The 16,394-nt window shown below is 40.5% G+C and overlaps 1 protein-coding gene across 1 annotated transcript in view; it reads right to left on the bottom strand.

The window, feature by feature from the left end:
- DLD (dihydrolipoamide dehydrogenase) overlaps positions 1-9,638 on the bottom strand; it is a 28,508-nt gene extending 18,870 nt beyond the window's left edge. The window contains exons 1-2 of the mRNA XM_002751744.6: positions 9,535-9,638; positions 7,241-7,319 (exon numbers count right to left, since the gene is read on the bottom strand). Of these exons, the coding sequence (XP_002751790.3) occupies positions 7,241-7,319; positions 9,535-9,573 (118 nt within the window). The 5' untranslated portion in view covers positions 9,574-9,638. The remainder of the gene's footprint in view (positions 1-7,240; positions 7,320-9,534) is intronic.
- Positions 9,639-16,394: the final 6,756 nt, after the last annotated feature.

Genomic DNA, 16,394 nt, shown 5'->3' with positions numbered 1-16,394 from the left:
GTCAGTCCAATTTCTTACATTCTTCTCAATCCAATTTCAAATAAAGGAACAATGATTTTTAAGAGCTAGGAAACAGTCTCCCTTTTCTTCCCCTTCCACTGTCCTTACAATCCCAACTAATCTAGCAATTAGTGATTGATGACACATATTCACATATATTATCATGTTTAATTCTCAGTATTTCCTATGAGGAAGATAAAGATGGCATAAATAAAATATTTCACAGGAGAAACAAGAAGTTCAAAGAGGTCAATTAACTTGTCCAAGGTTAACCGGCAAGTAAGCTGCAGAGACAGACTAAGCTTTTTGACTCTACTTCCAGAGGTCTTTCCATTATTCAATACTATTACAATCCTCAATTTTAACCATCATAAACTAAAATCCCAGTGGGCAATAATCAAGCTTTATTAGGTGAGAAATTTAACCTGCTTCATCTTTGTTTCCATACCTGGTAAAAGACCATGAAAAAATTACCTCATAGGATGGTAAAAGAACAATATAGGTAAATAATTTAGCATAGTCCTCATAGCATACATAGTAAGTATTCTATACATAGTAGCTATATTCTGACCTACAAAGAAGGCTATTTTAACTCACATTGGCCCCTTTCCCCAAAAACACACATCCATAGAGCAGTATCATTCAAAAAACCTTTGCTGGCCTCAACAGAATCATAGAACCTCTGTGCTGGTGGGTAAGTCATTCAGCCCAATTATCCACAAAATCTAAGAATCTCTCCTACTGAATAAATGAAAATACTGGAGTCTCTTTGGTTACAGCAGATGATAGCTATAGTAACTCAATACATGTAAAAATATACAGTCATTGCGATACATGAAAAAATTAGTGCTTCAATTTTTACTGTTCTATCTGTGCTTTTTACCCACCATGCTTGGCTCACTAAGTTCAGAATTAAGTATCCAATAAAATCTATTTTTGTTTTCAAATCTTGAACCAAATGAAGATCTACACAACATCCCTTAAATGGGTTCTAATTTTTAATTTTGGAGTAATGTAAATGCAAGCTACAAACAGGTTTCTTTGCTGAATTTTTGTATCTTTTCTGATTAAAAAGATAGGTTTAACAAATAAATTTAAATAAACTAAAGCAAAAATAAAACAACAACAACAAAAACAACCTACACTGCCATACAACCCATAGAAAACTGTTTATAGGTCCTCCCAATCTTTCTTCTAGGAAAGTTTTTATGAAACTCAATTTTTGCCATACTTTATATTCTTTTCTCATTCTTACGTGAGCATATATACCTATAACATATATTATTGCTGTAATTCTCCAAAAACCTTTTTAATGACAATAAAACTGAATTAAATATTTTAAATTTTGAGTATATATATTTTTGAGTATATATTTTTAATCACTCATATGTAACAATTCTTAGTAAGTCCATGGTACCAAAATGAGAAATAAATTTGGTTTGGAAAAGAGCTTGTTTTAGTAAGTCCAAGAGAAGTAAATAAGAGACAAAAGATAATAGCCAAAAACCTTGGGTTTTATTTCCCTATTCACTATGTAATTTTAGGTGTTTTTTTAAATTCAGAAAATACAAAAACTCAAGAGTTCCTCTCTCACTGAAGATATTAGATGTAATATTCCATCACAATACCACTAAAGTGCTAAGATGTACAGAAATGAAAAAACAGTGTCTTTATCTAAAGATCGGTCAACTGAGAATATAGGAGGTTATAAGCCAGGAAGAAACTTTCCAGAACAAACCAGTATTTAGGGGAAATACACACACATCTGAAGTTTACTTTGAAATGCATTAAAAAAATAAGACTGAGTGATGGATGTGGATGATCACATATGTGGTACTGTAAGCAAAGAAAATGTTAATGGAAGAAAACCATGGGTGTTCAATGTAAAATCCTTAAAATTTTCTAAATGTAATTTTTCACAATAAAATGTTAGAAAAACAAATCATCTAGGTCTCACCTGTATCAAAGGATTTTTACAAATGAAAGCTGACAACACATGCTTCTGACTCACCCTCTCCTTGTCAAGAATAATTTCATAGGTTGAGTCCCACACAGAGTTAAAAAAAAATCAGAATACAGGCCTACTGTGGTAGCTCAAGCCTGTAATCCCAGCACTTTGGAAGGCCAAGGTGGGTAGATCACCTGAGGTCAAGAGTTCGAGATCAGCCTGCCTAACATGGTGAAACCCCATCTCTACTAAAAATACAAAATATTAGCTGGGCATGGTGGTGGGTACCTGCACTCCCAGCTACTCAGGAGGCTGAGGCAGAACTGCTTGAAGCCAGACGCAGAGGTTACAGTGAACCAAAATCATGCCATTGCACTCTAGCCTTGGCAACAAGAGCAAAACTCTGTCTCAAAAAAAAAAAAAAAAAAAAAAATCAGGATACAGAAAAGTAGTTAAATGATATACATTTATTTAAGGCATATCTGACAGAAAAATAGCAAACGACAGCTGAATAACAATCTGTATTTCAAGTGTCAGTGAAGTATCAGCTGATTCAAACAAGGCCCTTTAGATTCTGAAATGTGTGCTCCTATCAGGTTTAAAATAACATGTTGATACTTTAAAAATACTGGAGTACATAAGAGATGACTGAAAGGCAATTAATATTATTAAAATAATTCAAAGAAAAAAAGGCAGGAAAAGTACGCTACAAAATAACCTACAACTGCTACATATTAGTTCATTATAAGGAAAACAAGGTACCACATTATCCAGGCTACCACTGAAATAAAGGTTTGATCAATTGTAATCATCAATATAATTACAAGATGTATCTCAAGAAGTCAGTCTGTGTAATCAGCACTTTGGGGGAGGCCAATGCGGGCAGATCACTTGAGGTCAGAAGTTCAAGATCAGCCTGGCCAACAAAGTGAAATCCGGTCTCTACTAAAAACACAAAAATTAGCTGGGCATAGTGATGCAGGCCTGTATCCCAGCCACTCAGCAGGGTGAGGCATGAGAATCTCCTGAACCTGGGAGGCGGAGGCTGCAGTGAACCAAGACTGTACCACTGCACTCCAGCTTGGGCGACAGAGTAAGATAAGACCCTGTTTCAAAAAAAAAACAAGTCAGTCTACAATAATACCTACCACTTAGGTAGTTTACAATGTGCCAGTCACATGGTACTGTCTTACATAAAAGTCTCATCACATTTCTATGGCATAGTTATTACTACCATTAACAGGAAAAAAAGGTTGAAAACAACTAAATAACTAGAACAAGACTACATAACTAGTAAGTAATCTAGCCAGGATTCAAACAAGGTCCTCTAGATTCTTTAGCATGTGCTCCTATATACCATTATGTTCTACTGCCTTCAGAAATGCTCAGAGGATCCCATAATCTCCAGGACAAACAAGAACTTCAAATAAAATGACAAGAATATGCTTTAATATCAGAATGAAATCAAATATTTATGAATCATCAGTGCCTTCAATAACCTTACAATACAGTGAAGAAAAAGAGGCACATGTCAAAATGAAGATTAAACCAGATTTTTAAAAAGAAAAAATGAAGAGGAAAAGAGATGTCATAAGACAATAAGCCTTAATTGTCAAACTTACTGAATATAAGAGGTACTTGGTAAGATTTATTTGTTGACATTTCGTTGGGGGATGTAAGGAAAGTGTCAAGGGCCTTAATCTCCAGTCTTTTTTCAGTAACCTCCTCCCATAGTTAACACTCTATACTTATCACCCAAAACTGTTCAGCCTCTGAAATCAATAGCCACTTTCTGGTCATAACCTCCCAGTCCATAAAGCAGAAATACAGTAAAACAAGAAATGATCTGAAGTAAAACAAACCTGGGCTCCAAACCACCCCCACCAAGTTCTTGGGCAAATTATTCATCTCTCTGGGCTTTGATATAACATAGGGATAATAGTAAGGATGACACCTGCAGCCTAGGGTTGTAAGGATCAGAGAGTTAATATCCTAAGTAGGTGACAGGTGCATACTAGTCACTCAGTGTCACTCCCCTTCTCAGATCCACCTCCAAACTTGAGCCCAGCGGCCTCTAGTCTCATTTACATCCTCCATTCTAGCCTACCCAGTGCTACTCCAAAGCTAAAACCCAACTCAGATGTTATTCTCTTTGTTGTTATGCTCTTTGTTGGTTCCCCAATCTCTTGTTAGAAAAAGCCCATGTTCCTAAGTACAGCATCCAAATTCCTTCAGTAAGTATTTCTCCAGCCTCATCTCCTCCCACATTGTTTACTCATCAATACCATGCATTTAAGTTTCAGTAATAGTCAACTACTCTTAGCTTACATGCATAGAACTATGCTGGTCTTTCTTGGTACCATCTGTTTCATATACCTAGAAATAAACACTAATAGCATGCATTTCACATTACAAACACTACTTGAAGCTCTTGGAGGGGGGTGCCTGCACATGCTTTGTCTGTGTGTGTGTATATATAAATGACATAGCCCTAGTTATTACAGTCTAATTGGGGAAAAAAAAACAATTACAGTAAAAGGTCCAACCTGTAACCAGAGTTACCCTCAATCTTCTCAGATATCAAAATAATTCTCTAGGAAAGAATTCTGTGACCATTCCCAATACATCTACAGATGTCATCACTCCCTATGCTTAGTCTGTGGATCCCCATCACAATTATGTGTTGGACGTTTGTCTCCAAGTGAATTGAAAGCTCTATAAAAGCTGGGTCTTGTCCGTCCTGCTCACTACTGTAATCCAGTAGTTAGCCCAGTAACTAACACAGAGTAGGTATTAGTATTGTTTAAATAATAAATAAGAGAATGAATGAATGTAGTGAATGTGAGTGATTAAGTGCTACAAGTTTGTTAAATGCTGTCATGAAATAGAAGGTCACATCAACAGTAACACACAAAATTTGGCAAACTCTGATGAACCTGGTTGATAACGCTATTCAGACATCTCTCAGACATTGTAACCAAGAGTATATCATAATAAGCTTTGAACTCCTCAGGAGAGTCAATCAATATTCATCTAAGGAAGAAGACTGAATAGAACATTAACAGTGTAGGCTCTGGAGTCAAAAGGATTCTCCCAGCTCTGTCATTTCCTAGTTGAAAAACCTAAGACTCAACTCTTCTATCTATAAAATAGGGAGAACAGCAGCACATATGTAGCAGAAAGGTCATGAGAATTAAATCTGTGCCTGAGACAGAGTTAAGCCATCAGTGCATCAGTTAATATTACTGTTGTTGTAGATGGATACTTATTTTGTACAAGACACCATACTGGGTGCTTTGCCATAGAGCAGTAACGAAAACAAACCTGGCCCCAGGGTTCATTCATTCAATAAACATGTACTGATTACCTACTGTATCACTTTAGGTACTAAACAAAAAAAGTCACAGTCCCTGCCCTGAAGTTTGCATTCTTGAGGAAAAGACAATAAGCACGTACCTCAGATAAACACAAATATGTGTGTAAAATGCTTGTTACTGCATCCATGCAAAGCTTTTACCCACTTACATACATGGGTACTAAATGATTTTATGATTTACTCAATGTCAAGAGAACACCAAACTGACTATCGAACGTTCAGCCTCATTCCACTAAAATCTAAGGTCTAGCTCTGGGGCTGCCTGGCAAATAGAAGGCACTGAATAACTTTTGTTGAGTGATTCCAAAGGTATACAGAGTTAGCCATGAAAAACATCCTTTAGAAATGAGAATCTAACATTTCTCCTGCTATGTGAGTTGAGAAGAATGAGATTCCCATTTAACAAGAGACAACGTGTATAACCGGTCCAACTTTTCCCCTCATCATCATATTAGCATTTTTAAAAAATGATTTCTTGACCTATTCAAAGCTATGACAACTCACTCACTGCTGGTCCTGGGTGACTAGAATCCTTCCCCTACCCATCCTCTGGAAATACCCAAAATGATAATGGTTGGATAACAGTTGAGGATACAGGATTAAGTTACTTCGGAGCCATTCAATTTTACTTACAATTCATATGGGTGAATCCAGTAAATGTCAAAACAGTTCATTTCAAATAATCAATATCCTTGGTATTGACAGGTCAAAATACTTCAATATAAGCCTATTAACTTTTTGGGCTTTTTTTTTTCTTGAGACAGTCTCGCTCTGTCACCAGGGTAGAGTGCAGTGGATCTCGGCTCACTGTGATCTCTGCCTCCCAGGTTCAAGCGATTCCCCTGCCTGACTCCCCAGTAGCTGGGACTACAGGTGCGCACCACCACTCTGGGCTAAGTTTTTGTATTCTAGTAGAGATGTGGTTTCACCATGTTGGCCAGGATGGTCTCCATCTCTTAACCTCATGATCCGCCCACCTCAGCCTCCCAGAGTGTTGAGATTACAGGCGTGAGTCACTGTGCCCAGGCAACTTTCTATTTTAAATACTTAAAAAACTAAAATGTATATCCTCTACAGGAACTTCCAAAATACATTTAAAAAAAAAAAAAAGAATAAAGGATAAAATTCCATGATCCACAGCTTTAACGTATATCCTGCTAATCTTTAAAAGATGGTTCTGATAAATTCATGAAGACTTTCATTCAGGATGTCAAGAAAGTCATCTCATCATTCCAAACAGTGTTAAAATAACCAATACAACCTTACTCAGCGGAAAAAAGTAACTTTTTAAATGTAAACATATGAAATTGCTGCCCTGCTCAAAACCTTTGTTTCCCATCAGACTTGGAGTACAATCTAAACTACGAGGCCTGGCTTACAAGGCACTCCATGATCTGTCCCCTGCCCCTCTCTGATTTTACATTCTGTGGGTTTCTGCTCCAGCCACACCAGCCTTCTTGCTACTCCTTTAACTTCACAAGCTAAGTCTTACCTCAGAAAGACCTTTCTCAGTGTTGTTTCCCCATACCTGAAATAACCTCACTCCCTCACTTCACTCGGGACCCTGCCCAGACATCATCTCCTCAGAAAGGCCTTTCCTGACACTGTATCTAAAATTATCTCTCTTCCTCCCTATTACCTGCTTTAATTTTCAGTTACTTCCCAAAATATTTATCCGTTAATCATATATTATTTGTCTTTTATCACCAAATCACAAGTTTCAGAAGAGCAGGATTTTTACCTTGTTCACCGCCTGGAACACACTAGCTCAATATACGTTAAAATGAATAAACACACTAACAAATAAACTATAAGACATTTAATGTAAGTTATTCCAATATTCACTTGCTTTTACACTGAAACAGAAAGGAACCGTCAGCTAATATGATGAAAATATGTTTTTCTTAAGTACTTACTCGGCTGATCTGCATAAGTTCTCAGAGGCACTGCAGAAAGTCCCTGTAGGCCATGAGATACTCGACTGAAATGGCCCCTCTAGAAAAAGAAAATGTTCCTATTATGTAAAATATGAATTAAAAACATAGAACTACCGAAGGCTGATGAAAACAGAACAATTTTGGGCAAATGTATTAAGCAAGGAATATTAATAGATCTTCTTCATTGCCACACAGAAGTTACAGATCAGTTTCCCCTCTTTGACAATAACTTATTTAAACTTTTCAGTCTCAGCTTGCCACACCTCTTTTTATTATGAATACTCAACAAATCATCTCATATTTAAGCTAAGTTTTAAATTGTATTTAATGGTATTTTTACTCAACTTTCAGAAAACATGGCTAATTATTAGTGCCAGGTGTCATTTTAATGTCATAATTAAAGCTCTGGGCCGAGCGTGGTGGCTCGCACCTTTAATCCCGACCTTTGGGAGACTGAGGTGGGCGGATCACCTGAGGTCAGGAGTTCAAGATCAGTCTGGCAAACATGGTGAAACCCGTCTCTACTAAAAATACAAAAAAATTAGTAGGGTGTAGTGGTGGGCACCTGTAATTCCAGCTACTTGGGAGATTGAGGCAGGAGAATCACTTGAACCCAGAAGGTGGAGGTTGCAGTGAGCAGAGATCGTGCCACTGCACTCTAGCCTGGGTGACAGAGTGAGACTCCATCTCAAAAAAAACTAAATAAAGCTCTGAAAGTTCTAATTTAGGCCGGGCGCAGTGGCTCACGCCTGTAATCCCAGCATTTTGGGAGGCCGGGGCGGGCAGATCACGAGGTCAGGAGTTCAAGACCAGCCTGACCAATATGAAGAAACCCTGTCTCTACTAAAAAATACAAAAAATTAGCCGGGCATGGTGGCGCATGCCTGTCATAATTAAACTGTTAATTATGACAGGCATGTGCCAGCTACTCGGGGGCTGAGGCAGGAGAATTGCTTGAACCTGGGAGGTGGAGGTTGCAGTTAGCCGAGATGACACCATTGCACTCCAAGCCTGGGCAACCAGAGCAAAACTCCATCTAAAAAAAAAAGAAAATTCTAACTTAAACACGTCAATAATCTACACATAATAATCCTTTTACCCGTAATTTCTGTTTCCTAACTGCAAGCTAGCATGTATGTATAGTCCATATTTACTTAGAACAATCTATGAAGCTGTTCCCGAGCCATCAACTAGGAATAGAAAATTAGACAAGGTAATTTAGGAAAATGCAGGAAAATTTAGGTAATGTGCTTACGTTCTGGAGGACTATAGTTTGACAAACTGCATCAGAATCTCCTAATCTCTATACATGGATGGCTACCATTTCCTAAGGACAATGAGGCAGAAAGAAACAAAGAAAAAAGCCCCTGCTCCTATCACAGCAGGCAAATGGGCGGCAGTGACAAAACCTACACAGATGTTCCCTATTTCAAAGCAACTCTTAACACCTGAGGTCAGGACAGCAGACCCAAAGAGCAGCAGATTGTCAATCTTGAGTTTTAGTCTCATCTCCGCCGCTGCCTAGAAGCATGACTTGTATAATGTTACATTAACTTTTGTGAACACAGGTTCCTCATCTCTGAAACAAAGGAGTTTGATCGCTATATTACTCTTGAGGTCTCCACCAAGATAGTGGTACCCAAACAAGGTGCCACATACATATAATCTGGCTGTATTAGGTAGGCAAATAAAAACGGAAGACTGTTCTGATAACCTGCTGCAATTAAAGTATAAGCCTCCAGGAAGACCTGAGAGGGCAATGAACACCAGTTTAAAGCTGCAAATACTGACAAGACCTCAGAATTCCGAGGGCTGTTGGAGCCGACTGGGTCTGGCCATTCAAGAAATGGCTCCAGGGTTACCTGGCCACTACATAAAATTTGGCTCCTCAGGGGTCAGAATTAGGATTAGAAAAAGGCAGACGGTGTATAGGAGTGGCTTACACTTCCTCCAAGGTAGAGGCCTACGTGTGACAGGATGGCCCTCGGTCCAGGCTTGGGGGTGTACCACGAGTGACCGCTGGCCGTCACACAACCCGATAAGACATGCCACAGGTTGGGCACAGACCCGTCCCTCGCCTGCTGCCGCCGCAGGACGACCTGCTACCCTGGAGCCTAGGGCCGGGCTGAACCGGTGCAGAGGCGGGGCTAGGGGTGGTGCGGCCCAGGCGCCCGGCCTCTGCCAGCCCAACAGGGTTACGCCGCGTCCCGAACCCACGGAACGGGACCCTCCGTGCCGCGGGCTCAGCACGACCCCACCTACTTGGCCCTCACCTTGGCCAAGGAGCAGTACACACGACTCCAACTCTGCATTTTTCCGCTGTGTTTTCCTTTCCGCCTATGCGTTCACGTCCGCTGACTGCCTCCGCCGCTTCGCCAAGGTCTCCCCGCCCTGCGCATGCACAGGCGCAAACGACGTCATCACCCGGAAGCAGCGCGATTGGCCAGCGCGGTTCTACCGCAAGAGGCGCTCCGGTTAGAGTAGGCGTCGTACACTGTCGTAAGGAGCGTAGTGCTTTGTGGTATGGGGTCAGCTTTAGGGGCTGCTGTCAAAAGGTCGGGCTACAATGTATTATTAGACTTGGAAGATGAAATAAACAAATAAAACTATCATTTGCTTAATGCATGCCACAGACGGTAAAGCTTGACAAGTTCGACAAGCTCTTGGTTGTGCTAGTCATTCCCTGGCACTTTCGTCTTTTTTGTTTTTTTTCCTTTTTATGGAGAAAGGGGTTTCGCTATATTGCCCAGGCAGGTCTCAAACTCCTGGGCTCAAGCTATCCTCCCGCCTCTGCCTCCCTTAGAGCTGGGATTACAGGCGTGAGCCACAGCGCCCGGCCATTCCCTGGCACTTTCTTTTTCTTTTTTTTTTTTTTTTGAGACGGAGCTTGTTACCCAGGCTGGAGTGCAATGGCGCGATCTCGGCTCACCGCAACCGCCGCCTCCTGGGTTCAGGCAATTCTCCTGCCTCAGCCTCCCGAGTAGCTGGGATTACAGGCATGCGCCACCATGCCCAGATGATTTTTTGTATATTTTTTAGTAGAGACGGGGTTTCACCATGTTGACCAGGATGGTCTCGATCTCTTGACCTTGTGATCCACCCGCCTCGGCCTCCCAAAGTGCTGGGATTACAGGCTTGAGCCACCGCGCCCGGCCGGCACTTTCTACAGACATTTCATCCTTGCAACAACCATATGAAGTATTACTAGTATTTCCATTTCTTGGATGAGGCCCAGAGAGGTTAAATAATGCCCCCAAAGTCTCGCAGAGGAGATGTAACTGCAGGTCCGAGGCCAAAGCCTTTGGTTTTAACTACTGCTTTATAATCGCTCCCTTCAAATGCCATATAAGGGATGGGTCTACAGATTTTGGTATCGCCAGCATCCCGCTCTAACTAGCTAACTGACAATATGTAGAAAACACTATATTCTATTTCTTTGGTTGAGAAACACATCTCCCTGGTAGAACAAATTAGAGGGTGGGATGGTGATGAGATTTTTAGGTACTGAGAGATAATAGTTTGAAAAACATTGTCTTCATTGAGCACAAAAGTCTAAGGTCTGATACTTGCCTTGTGATAGCTCTATATAGTGGGAATCAACTTAATTCTACATTTACTGAAAGTCTACCACCGAGGCCTTGTGCTAGGCTCTATAGACTTAAACACTGGTTAGAAATTACTGCCTATCTATCTATGCTCAGCTTTAGATATGGATAATATTTAGTGTTTATTGTAGAGACGGTATTGCTGGCAGTTCTGTCCTGTGACAGAGTCCCAGGCTCCTTTTGTCTCGTGATACTGCCATCATCAGAGATTACCTTGCATCTTTCATTCAAGATGGCTGGTCTAGTTTCTACAATCATGCCCCCTCATTCCATCTGATTACTGTAAGGTCTTTTAGGCTGACTGACCCACAACATGGATGGCATGGTAAACTCTGTGACCTGCACGGATGCTCCAGATGAGTTCCTGGAACTAGAAAACCTGAAGTAACTGGAAGACCACGAAAAGGGGAAGAATGATCAACCCCTGCGTGGCCTAATTAACTTTGAGAACTTCTTCTATTGTTCCTTATTCCTGCCTCAACTGAAAAGGCAACTGGACTTTGTAATAGACCTTGGTCAACCTCGTGACTCCAGACCCTACCACCCCTCCCAGTTTGCAAAAAACCCCTGAACTGTAACTTGTGTAACTTTCCACTGCCTACTCCAAACCTATAAAACCAGCTCCTATCCCACCGCCCTCCACCAACTCACTTTTCAGACTCAGCCCACCGGCACTCAGGTGAATAAACAGCCATGTTGCTCACACAAAGCCTGTTTGGTGGGGGGCCTCTTCATTCAGAACATGTGTTTAACAATTACAAAGCCACACCTAGCTGCAAGGGGATCTGTGAAACTGTCTTGTCAGCTGAGTGCCTAACTAAAATTGTATTCATAAGTAAGATGAGATGAAGAGATATTGGGGGACACTGAGCAGCCTCCACGACACAGATGGGGAGAATGGCAGCTTCATGGCAGTCTTTGACCTCTGGTCTAGGAGTTATTTCTCCATATGCACCAAATCTCACAGTTCTTTCCTGAACTGCTCTGAGACTTTGTCCTTTTACTCCCTTGCCCAGAATTACAATATTGTATTCTTATTTTTTTAAAAAAAAAACCACTTCCATCCTTTCCAACTGTCATTCACAAAGCCTAGGAGCTCAACCTAGTGTGAGAAGTGAGACAGGAAATAGATTCCTGTCTCCACTTCCTCCATATTCCTCCACATTCCTCCTCATCTTTTCTATCAACTATATCTCTTCTCCTCTTAGCTAGGACAAAAGCTACAATGCATATAAATTAATGCAAGCATACTGGGGTGGAGAAAGTGATGTCAACAATGGACAGCCCACACTAGCAGTGTTTATATTCCCGCTAAGGAATGTAACCAGAAACTGGACCACAATTATTTTACTACCCTGATTTTTTTCACTTAACACTATGTCATGAACAACTTTCCATATTCATATTAGCCTACAACATTAGTTCTAATGACTACTTAGTATTTTGGGGCATACCCTAATTTATTTTATTATTAGATATGTAAGCCATTACAAATTTTTCAGTATCTGAAATAGCTTATGACTAAGTCTTTGCACACATTCTTTGTCACTTCTTGCAGTAAATTCCCAGGAGCAGAATTGCTAGGTCAAAGAAAAAGCATATTTTAAAGATTTATACTGTCACTTATTTTAATTCTTGTTTTTTGTTTTTTTTTTTAATGGAGTCTTGCTCTGTCACCAGGCTGGAGTACAGTGGTGCAATCTCAGCTCAGTGCAAAAGATCTTCTTCTTATTTTTTTTTATGGAGTCTTGCTCTGTCACCAGGCTGGAGTGAGGTGGTGCAACCTCTGCCTCCTGGGCTCAAGCCATTCCCCTGCCTCAGCCTCCCAAGTAACTGAGATTACAGGTGCCCACCACCACGCCCAGCTAATTTTGTATTTTTAGTAGAGCCAGGGTCTCACCCTCTTCAAATGTCCTTAATTTAAGTGGGTTAATGGAGATAAATTATTCATTATAAATGCAATGTCAGGCAATCAAAATATTTGCAAAACATGGCTTTTCAAAAACACTTCTCTTGCTGGTTTAAGAAAAAGTAAATATTAAATACAATAGGCTACAATTCATCGAGTTTTTTGGTACAGTTGATAACAAGAGCATGAGTTTTGCAGTCAAAAAGTTCTGTGGATTCTTGCTCCTCCACTTAATAAATAAATGTGGAAACTTGCAGATGTTTCTTAACTTTTCTAATCTTCAGTTTCTTTAAAGGTATCACAAGGTGCTAGCTCCTACACCACAGGTTATTGTAATTATTCATAGATGATATATGTACAAGGTCTAGCCCATGGTAAGCATTTAACCAACATCAATTTCCTTTTCAAGCCCTTTCCTCCTTGCCTCAAACTATATCTTAATTCCTTCTTGAGCCAGTATAACAGACTCAGTAAGTCTTAGAAGAAACCTTCATAATGCAAATAGACTAGAAATTTAAGTGATCAACAAAGTGGCCACAATTAAGTGTTCCATCCAAGGACAGAGTGAAATGGGGATTCTATCCTTTTCAGTCCCCTTCATTGATTCTTCATCTAACCTCTTAAATGTTAATGTTTCAAAAGAACCTATCCTTAACTTTCTGGTCTTTTCGTCCTATATTTGCATTTTGGCCATCTTATCCATTTCCATGGCTTTAGCACCTGCCTACATGAAACACTTCTAAATCCTTATCACCAGTCTTAAATATGTATGTGTACGTGTGTGTGTGTGTGTGTGTATATATATATACATTATATATAGTATACATACATATATATATATACATGTGTGTATATATACAGGTGTGTATATATACATATATATGTATGTATACTACATATACATATAGTAGAAACAGGGTCTCACTTTGTTACCCCAGGCTGGTCTCAAACTCCTGGCCTCAAGTGATCTTCCTGCCTCAGTTTCCCAAAGTGCTGGGATTATAGGCATGAGGCACTGTGCCTATCCCTTATCTTCAGTCTTCTCTCCCAATCTCCAATTGCATATTTTCTCTTTTTTTTTTTTCTATTTTTTTTTTCTGTGACAGGGTCTCACTCTGTTGCCCAAGCTGGAGTGCAGTGGAGTGATCTCAGCTCGCTGCAGCATCAATCTCCTGGGCTCAAGTAGTCCTCCTGACTCAGCCTCCCATGTAGCTGGGACTACAAGTGCATCCCCCATACCCAGCTAATTTTTAAATTTATTTTGGTAGAGACAAGGTCTCACTGTGTTGCCCAGGTTGGTCTTGAACTCCTGAACTCAAGCAATCCTTTCTCCTTGGCCTCCCAAAGTGCTAGATTACAGATGTGAACCACCGCACCTGGCCTCAATTGTATATTTTCTTTTCTTTTTTTTTCGAGACAGTCTCACTCTGCCACCAGGCGCCAGGCTGGAGTGCAGTGCTGCAATCTCGGCTCACTGCAACCTCTGCCTCCAGGGTTCAACCAATTCTTCTGCCTCAGCCCCCCAAATAGCTGGAACTACAGGCACGCGCTACCACGCCCAGCTAATTTTTGTATTTTTTAGTAGAGACGGGGTTTCACCATGTTGGCCTGGATGGTCTCAATCTCTTGACCTCGTGATCCACCCGCCTTGGCCTCCCAAAATTGCGTATTTTCAACTGTCTACTAAATATATTCAACAGTTATCTCAGTTTCAATTATCTTAATATTAAATGCATATGTTTTCTCTTATGATTAATGATATCTCTAAAAAGCCTATCATCTATATGAAAGATTTTGTAGTCATTCTCAACTCCTCTTTTTATTTCAGCGTCTAAAAGCCACAGCTTTAGTTAGATTCTTCTAGAAGGAGACCTAGAAACAAGGATTTGAATGTCAGGAGTTTATTTGTTAAATGATGTCAGGAAGCACCAGCAGGAGATGGAAAAGGGATGGAAACTATTTCAGATACATTGCTTAGTAGATTATCACTGTGGGCAATTGGGGCTCAGACTCACTGGAGGCCTCTGGGCCACAGCACAGAGTATGCTTCAGCGTTGTCCTACCCAATCTATATCCATGAACTTCCATCAGTCACTGAATGAGAACTGATCCCAGGGACTTAACTCTCTACACTTCTCACCTGCCTCATAGGCGCACAGAGTGAGTACCAGCAGCCAGAGAAATCTCCCAGGCAAAGAGTTTCTGATGCTTGCAGTAGAAATGCTTTGAGTGAACAGGCGGAAGAGAAGTGAATGCTAAGAGGATACAGGGAAACACCCACAAGATCTGTGATAATCATCAAGTCCTGTCAATTCTGAATGTGAGAATGAGAGTGAAGGAAACATTGAGATGGCTCCAGAGTTGCTAGTTTTGACAGCTGGTACAGAGTGAAACCAATGCAGAAATAGGCAACACAGGAGAAAGAGCAGCCTTGGAGAAAGATAATGAGTTATGTTTTTTTGAATCTGAGATGCCAGCTGGACAACTGAGTGAAGAAAAGTTTACTGGAGCACAATTCTAGAGCTTACAAGCTCCAGACATGGAGTTGGAAATTTGCTGGCATGTCGACACATGTGGGAATAGATGAATTCACTAAGGATATCATTAAAGAAAATTTATAAGGGAGCGTGAACAAGAGCAGGAAATGGTACGTATGATGGAGTGTTGGGTGTGGGGCAAGTCCAGGCTAGAGTGCAGTGGCCTGAGTATAGGCTTCTCGCTCTCGGGGTGTTTAGTAGTTTCTTCTTGATCCAATGCATGTATTATAGCAGCAGGGATCTTTGTGCTTTCTCAGCATAGTAATGTACTCTTTGTGAATACAGTTTTCCATTTTCTGTTTTTCTGTGTTTTTGACCTTTTGTTTCATTGGTGTGCTGTATATTTTCCACGCCCTCACTCTTTTAATAAAAAATAAAAAGGAAAAAAGAAACACACCCACACAAAATCGTTGTTTGTTAAATTATTTTTAACTGGGCTCTGTGGTCTTCTAGAAGAGGCTGTTGCACAGGAGAATCCCTCATGTAGTGCCATGCTCCTCCAAATTGCCTCAGGCAAGAGCAGAATTGGTAAAACCCACACAGTGGGACCTGAGGGGTCATTAATCACCCGCTGTCTCTCAAATTGTTCTATTCCACCTAACCACTTTCCTAACTCCTAGCCTAAAAGTTTCCTATTAAGAGATTTATTCTTATTGCTCCATTGCCAAACATTCTCTATTCCAATAAGCTAACAGTTTCAATTGTTCCGTTAGGGAAAAGAGGGTAAGAGGATTATTTTAAACCCTGTGTGAAGCTTTACATCATTTCTCCATCTAATCATTACTCCAGCCTTGTGAAGTTGTTGGCCGGTAAATTTTCTTCTGGATGGTTAGCCAAGGAACTAAGACTGTCAAGTGGATGAAGTGATTGTCATGGAGCATAAGATCCTTTCCCAATTGGACAGACTTAGGGCTGAGGGAGGGGAGTGACAGGTAGACAGCAGGTGAAGGGCAGAGGCTGAAAGAAAAGAGGAGCAAACATTGATGAGAAGTCAGACACCAGGCTTAGTAAAAGTGCTGTCTTGTCTGCGTACTAACTACTGCAATAATAGTAGAAACAACTTTAGTAATCTGAATTTTATT

Source organism: Callithrix jacchus, chromosome 11 (assembly GCF_049354715.1).
Source record: "Callithrix jacchus isolate 240 chromosome 11, calJac240_pri, whole genome shotgun sequence".
Lineage (NCBI taxonomy): Eukaryota > Metazoa > Chordata > Mammalia > Primates > Cebidae > Callithrix > Callithrix jacchus.
Note: the sequence above shows the minus strand (reverse complement) of the source record. Positions and strands in the feature narration are given on the sequence as shown.